This window comes from Priapulus caudatus, unplaced genomic scaffold (genome assembly GCF_000485595.1).
Source record: "Priapulus caudatus unplaced genomic scaffold, Priapulus_caudatus-5.0.1 Scaffold157, whole genome shotgun sequence".
In the NCBI taxonomy this organism is placed as follows: Eukaryota; Metazoa; Priapulida; class Priapulimorpha; order Priapulimorphida; family Priapulidae; genus Priapulus; species Priapulus caudatus.
This window is the reverse complement of record NW_014577218.1, coordinates 110,809-117,836: the sequence shown is the minus strand read 5'-3', so window position 1 is coordinate 117,836 and position 7,028 is coordinate 110,809. Positions and strand designations below refer to the sequence as shown.

The following is a 7,028-nucleotide window of genomic DNA, read 5'->3' as shown; positions in this document are numbered from 1 at the left end:
CTCTCTCTCTCTCTCTCTCTCTCTCTCTCTCTCTCTCTCTCTGCTTACTCTACCCCATCTTTTCACACCTACACGTTTTACCGTTGGTGTTTTCTGTTTATGGGCCGCCGCATTGTTTACATTTCGGATTCTGCTATTCATTCAAATAGGGCGCATTTGCTATAGAAAGTTTTCTATTTTACTCTTGGTGTTTTCCGTTTATGCGCGTACTGTTTCCATCGCAAATTGAGTTGTTTTTGTTTACAGAAGCGCTGCACATTGTGTACCGTAAGTTTTCTATTTAATACATGAAATTTTCTGTTTGGAGACTTATTTTTTTATTTACAAAAGTTCCTCGCATGTTACATAGCGAATTTTCCCTTTTACTATTAATGTTTCTTATTTATGGGAGTATTGTTTTTATTTTAAAAACTAGTATTTCTATTTAGACTTGTATAGCTTCTATTCATGTTTTTAGTTTTGAAGGGAGTGACTTGCAATATAAATGACCGTAAATTTTAAATATTAAATTGTTCTAGAATAAGATAAAACATATTTCTTTTCATATTATCTTACTGTAGAAAATCAGGTACGTGTATTAGCCACTACGTTGTGTGTGACGGAAATCCATTTATATTCCCGGACATTGTTACGTTTCCTTGACCGTGACTGTTTGAGATTCTAAATGACAGAATGCAAACAGGACTTTAGCAATGCTAAGGAATGTAAGTAGTAAGTGGTAACACGGAGAACAAGATAGGATGTACGCCCAATGCTGCGAGAATTGGGTGAGCACATGCACGCCCCCCCCTCCTCACACACATGCACGCACACACACGCACGCACAGCAACACAAACTCAAACAGAGAGGTACACACAAGCAAAGGTGCAAATTTAAATTGACTACGTCACGAATTTTCTATGGTGTATATTTGTAAAAAAAATTAGCGGCATTAATTGTATCCTCAAATTCTTACCTAATAAGATTGTTTTTCAACTAATTAAAAATACAAAAAACTGGGCGATTTGATATATTGATCACGACATTAAATGCTTGCTATGGGCTATGTATGAGTCACGATTGTTTGTTCACATCAAACGGAATAGCGAAATAGGAAATGTAATGTATCAATTTAACCATGAAAAGTAAACAGAATCACTGTGGACTTAATTTTTTTACTTTTACTATTTACGGTGACGTAATCACTTTAAGGAGCACACACGCGCACAAGCAACCTAAAGCACGTAAGCACAAAAAACCTTAACAGTGTCACACTACGTGCTGCTATTCTTTCTGTGCTTGGAAGGCTAAAAGCTCAAGGTGACCGAAACTAGAGTACATCCCTCGTTAAGGTGCGGGCTTTTTCGCTACAGCAGAGTGTGGTCTTACGCAATTACTTTCGTTGATTTTCTCACTTGTGATTGAAATGCTAATGATTTGCTGCCAATACTACATCTCTGGCCTATTTCCCGAGGCAGTCTTGCCGTGTGTGTATATTCATCTAATGTGTGTCACGAGCTGCATGTGTATGGAACCTGCCAGTGAATGCTAAATGCTAATCGATTCATAATCGGCGATTGGTAGTTACTGTTATCCACCCACCCTCCGTCCGTCCGTCCGTTCGTCCGTCCGTCCGTTCGTCCGTCCGTCCGTCCGTCCGTCCATCCATCCATCCATCCATACCCACCAACCCACCAACCCACCCATCCACCCAAGCCAAGTACAACCATATAAACTCACCAACTAATGTATTGCTCCTATGGGCGCAACGCAACATTTTTACAGCGCTTGCCATCCACCAAAACACCTTTGTCCAGAAAACATTCTAGATCATTACAGTCACGAACGGGCCGCACTCGTACGGAACGAAGGCCATCCGCCACCTGTTGGCTATTATACCCGTATGGAGCGCGTACTCTAGCATTATGCACGAGTCACTAACGCACGAAGGGTCGTTGTCGTAACAGGTACTACAGATATGTACCCGAGGTAGTTTTAGGTTGTTTAGTATTATGTTTATATTTTTATATGAGGTATGTTTAGGGTTAGGGTTAGGGTTAGGGTTAGAGTTAGGGTTAGGGTTAGGGTTTGTGTTAGGGTTAGGGTACACTTCTGTAGTACAAGTCTGGTACACTTTGTGTATACATATATGTACTTCGGGTACATATCTGTAGTACCTGTTACGACAACGACCCCTTGAGCGTCACTAACTACCCCTGACTATCTTATAATCGAGTGCGTAGTGTGTCAACACTCGCTTGTTATTCGTTGAATAACGAGTTTCACTAGCTACCACGACATAGGTCAGACCTCGAGGTCGTTGCTCACCCGTAAACCGAGGTGGAGACGATGCCATATAACTGTAATAGCTATATAAATAGTAACATCCTTGACATGGCTTACTAGCGCGTGTGGACGTCGATCAAATATGTGAGTTGAATGAAGAAGGACGCTTGCCGCATCGAGTAGCTCGACTGTTGCGTGTCTGTGAAGGGTGCAACCATAGAAACAGGAGCGCTTAGCATTTAAACAAGATACTTAATACGCTCTTGATAGAAAGAATATAATACTACTTAGACTCTATATGCGTCTCTATTAGAATCGTGTCTCTATAAATTTCTATGGGTACAACCGCTAGCTCGCGAGTGTTGACGAGTGCAGGGAAGATGATGAGCTCTTGGAAAATAAACCGATGCGGCCCCTGCTAATTAAGTAATTAGTATTGATGCTGTGATTATGATGATGCATATGACGACGATGATCATGGTGATGATGGCAATAACTATGAAGATCCAGTGCTTTGCGACGCCGTCGCACTATTCAGTAATGGTTTTCAAAATGCAGATAAACATTTGATTAATTTTACAAATAAAAAATAAAAAATGCAACGGTACCGTCGAGAGAGATCCGACTCCGGAACGGAGGGAAGGGAGGCTATTGATATTAGAAATTGTTTCACGTTCGCGCTTCTATATATATCCTATGCGTCATGCTCACATTGCTCAGCACACGACGGGGGCTCGATATATTATGTAGCTACGTTCTTCTTACTATTATACTATATATATATATGTATCAGAAGTAGATAATAGGGAACTCCTATTATCTACTCCTGATATGTATATATATATATATATATATATATATATATATATATAATATCGTACCACTTGACTTGCCTACGTAGTATAGGAGTAAATCGCGCCCCAAATGAAAAACCTGGGCTGTTCTGATCGCGTTATGTGTGTATGTATGTACATCAAGAGTCCATAATAGAAAATCCAATTGTCAATAGTCCATCTTCTAGTATGGACTCTTGATGTACATGTATGTATGTGTGTGTATAGGAGGAACAACCGCTCACCTGCGGTATAATACGTTTGTTGCTTCATCTACCTACCCATCTGCATCACGCAATATATATATATATATCATATATATATATATATATATATATATATATATATACCCCAGCCACAGCCCACCGCGGTCCCTCTGCGTTACACAGAACGTCACTACTATCAATGAAACTAGGTCGCCGGCTCACGTACAGCAGTTCCGACTTCGTAGAATGGGCTCTTTATCCTTGGAATACATTTACACACACGTGTGGAGAGAGAAGTAGGTAATACGTTCTCCCCCTGCCGTGTTACTTACATGTAGGTTGGGTGCATAATTGCACTGCGCCCGCGGGGCACGACGTATAGTGGACACACTCCGATGCAAACGTACGCTGACCGTACCACAGTGACCGTACGTACACTCTCTCACTCGATCGATACACATATACTCGCGTGTGAAGGTATTCGATGACTGACGGGTCTCAGCTGAGCCTTGGCTGGCTGCTGCTGCTGGAAACGAGAACAGCTGAACGAGGAGTCAATATTATTACTCGCGTCATGCTCCCGTGCTGCTGCTGCTACTGCTGCTACCGTGCTACGCTCACATCCGTACGTGGTTAGCTCTCGCTGCTCGTCCGTACACGAGTAAACCCTTGTTTGGCGACAGCGGAGGAACGTTGCACCTGCAGTTTCAGCTCTGTGTTGGCTGGTCGCCGTAAAAGGATACTAGCGTGAGGTTGTTCTCGTTTGTTGCGGTAAAAGGATACTAGCGTGAGGTTGTTCTCGTTTGTTGCGGTAAAAGGATACTAGCGTGAGGTTGTTCTCGTTTGTTGTGATAGCCTTTGCGCAGCTTCCACGGTGTGTAATATACGAGGACTATACAGACGGAGTGAGAGATACCTACATCTGGCAGGAATGACGACGAGAGCGATCGGTGTGCTCAGATATTCTTTCGCACGTTGTGTGGTACGGGGGCAAGGCAAGGCAATATCATACGCTGATTTGAAAGGTACGAATGCGTTTTAGAACAGAACTTTTTCCTATGAAATATTTTCGCTCGAACTTGTTTCATCCGTGATTTCGCGATAATCTAGTTAATTAAGTTAATTAATTAGTTAGTTAATCTAGTTAATAACTGTAAGTTCTGAGGCAAATGTTATGTAAATTAGCGGCATTGCGGAAAAAATGGGGAAAAAACTGCAGGAGATATTTTAGGAAAGAATAGAGTAAAATCGCAGGGAAAGTAGTTACAATATAGATATAGCAAAGGAAAAATTAGCGAAATGATGTATTGTTATTGCTAGATGCTCGTGTTCGTTCGTACGTGTACGTGCATGCGGGTTGATAGCGTGTGCGTTTGCGCGCGTGTGTTGTATATGCAGTATTCATGGTATCATTACCTTCGCTTTAACGTCAGCGGGGTATATACCTGCCTGGAGGTCAAGCACCCCGGCGAAACGAGATAACCACTGCCAGGATCTCAGCTATTACAAAAAATAGCAAGCCATTTCACCATATATGGCTAAGCTAACATTGATCTACAGGGCGATATTTCTTTCCTGATCGTCAATATAGTGCTGATATAAATCTTTGAGAACTCACGATGTAATTATTTCAGGAGTGTATAATATAGACTAGTCTAGTATATAGATATATACATATATAGATATATACATATATAGATATATACATATATACATATATACATACATAGACATATGCAGGGTGTTAGCCAGGGAAAACAAATCAGGGAGTCTCACCATCTGAGCGAAGCGAAGATGCTGCAGGCGCGAAGCGCCCTAGAGGGAAAAACCGACGATTTTGTTTTCATGCAGGGGTATAATTGGGCCGCCCTCATGCCGTCTCTATCCAATTTCATCCGTCTCATCCAAGCATAGGCCGTCCAAAAGACGCGGGTAGACGGGTCTCTGGCTAACACACTGGACATATGATATATAGATATACACTCCTGATTAATATGAAGCAGGTGTACAGTATCTACTTTCATTGCGCTCCGAGTAACTTCACATCCTTATTTTCCTTATCCAAAAACACGTGAACACGGAAAACACGTGAAATAACATGCGCTAATAAAGCACGACCCGGGCAGTCGGATATAGGTCGGATGCAAGGGGTTTATTTATGATTATAGGATGTTAATTTAGCAGCAATTACAGATCTCTATGTATAGGATCTGCAGAGAAACCTAGCTGCATGTCACTGCTTTGATGCCACTATTCCTCATTCACCAGAGCTGTGAGCACGATAGACAACTTCCGACCCAACATTTGCCATACTATATACGTAGGGCGACACAGCTGCTGCTGTTACGCGGTCACTGAACTAATTAGGGCAAAGTCAATATATAGATTTTAAAATTAACAGCGATATACGTACAAAACCATAGTGCGCGGGGGAAGCCGAGGCATGTTGCAGCGTGTTTGAATCAGCGAAGGAGTTATATCGACTGAGGAAATATGATTTTTAGACCCTCCCTTCTCATGAGATTTCACTCGTGTCACCCCTATCTCGCATTCCCTCTTTGTCTTTCATTCTCTCGCCATTTTTTTCCTCTCGCGGTCGCCATCTTTTTCAACAACATTTTTTTCTTTGACTCGCATTCACTCTTGACCGTGATAAATTGATGTAAAATTCCACAATCAGAGCTTCAGCCTCCTTCACCTTCGGTTCACCCTTCCCCATTTTTTCCAACGTCGGTCCCCCTCCCTCTTCGCCAGCCTCGATTCTTTCATAACGGGGGGACGTGGTTCCCCTTGCGCTTATCCCCAGCCATTGTTCCCCTTCCCTCTTTTCGTCCATCCCTTTTTCATTCCCCTCTCTTTCCGCTTCTGCTTCCCCTTCCACTTCCCCTTCCCTTTCCCATTCCCTATAGCTTCACCTTCCACGTCCCCCCTTCCGCCTAGCCTTGGCCCCTACGTCCCCCTTTCTTTCCCATGGCTACGGTTATCCTTTTCCATCCCCAGTGTTATGTCAGGTGCTCTCGATCCTTTCCTTTCTTCTCTAACGTCGGACCCTCCTCCCCTATATGCCGCTGTCGTTTCGTCCTTTGTGAGCGTAGCGGTCCACGCGATAGGTTGGAGAGGAAACTTCGCGAGCGTATCAGAGAACAGTTCACTCGCCTGCCAGTATAGTTGTTCCCCCTACTTTCTTCTACGCGTAAATCAGTAGCACAGCTACGATGTCGGTGTCCGACTAAAGGATAACGAGATAAAAAAAAAGGATGCAGTAACCGTGGTGTGCTGTGGAAGGCTGTAGTAGTTGGTAGCGTGGAGCATTCGATCAGCTGTGTAGTACAGTGGCGCACAACAACAACAACACTAGACGCGTTTACATCTGCGAGGAACGTTTCCTATGATACTGCGTGTTCGCCGACTTCATGCAGTCAAATTGACGAACCAGCTTTAGGCTCACACATATGGTGGTTTGCTGATGAACTATATATACGTATTCAAGAGCATTCATCTGAGAGGCTACTCCGACGTGTGTTTTGTATGTGAGTGATGGATGCTACATCCGTATGTATATGATTTATGTTATCTGGATAGTTATACATAGTTATTTGTCCAAATTAACTTGTATGAATTCTGGCTCTTAATTCCCACAAAGTACATGTTTTGCATTATTCGCCCCTGATATTATGTGTGTGTGTGTGTGTGTGTGTGTGTGTGTGTGTGTGTGTGTGTGTG

General features: G+C 42.8%; 2 protein-coding genes across 4 annotated transcripts in view; one reads left to right on the top strand and one right to left on the bottom strand.

The window, feature by feature from the left end:
* The window catches only part of LOC106806389 (protein phosphatase 1 regulatory subunit 3C-like), a 17,726-nt gene extending 14,012 nt beyond the window's left edge, over positions 1-3,714 (bottom strand). The window contains exon 1 of the mRNA XM_014808314.1: positions 3,638-3,714. Coding sequence (XP_014663800.1) covers positions 3,638-3,654 — 17 coding nt within the window. The 5' untranslated portion in view covers positions 3,655-3,714. The remainder of the gene's footprint in view (positions 1-3,637) is intronic.
* The window catches only part of LOC106806388 (solute carrier organic anion transporter family member 5A1-like), a 58,572-nt gene that overhangs the window by 11,552 nt on the left and 39,992 nt on the right, over positions 1-7,028 (top strand). The window contains exon 2 of one of the 3 annotated variants that reach the window (XM_014808310.1): positions 4,161-4,330. The exons of 1 other annotated variant lie outside the window; for it this stretch is intronic. The gene's annotated coding sequence lies outside the window, so the exon portion shown is untranslated. Of the gene's footprint in view, positions 1-3,912; positions 4,331-7,028 lie in introns of those variants that run through there. One more of the 3 variants, XM_014808309.1, reaches the window with a different exon arrangement.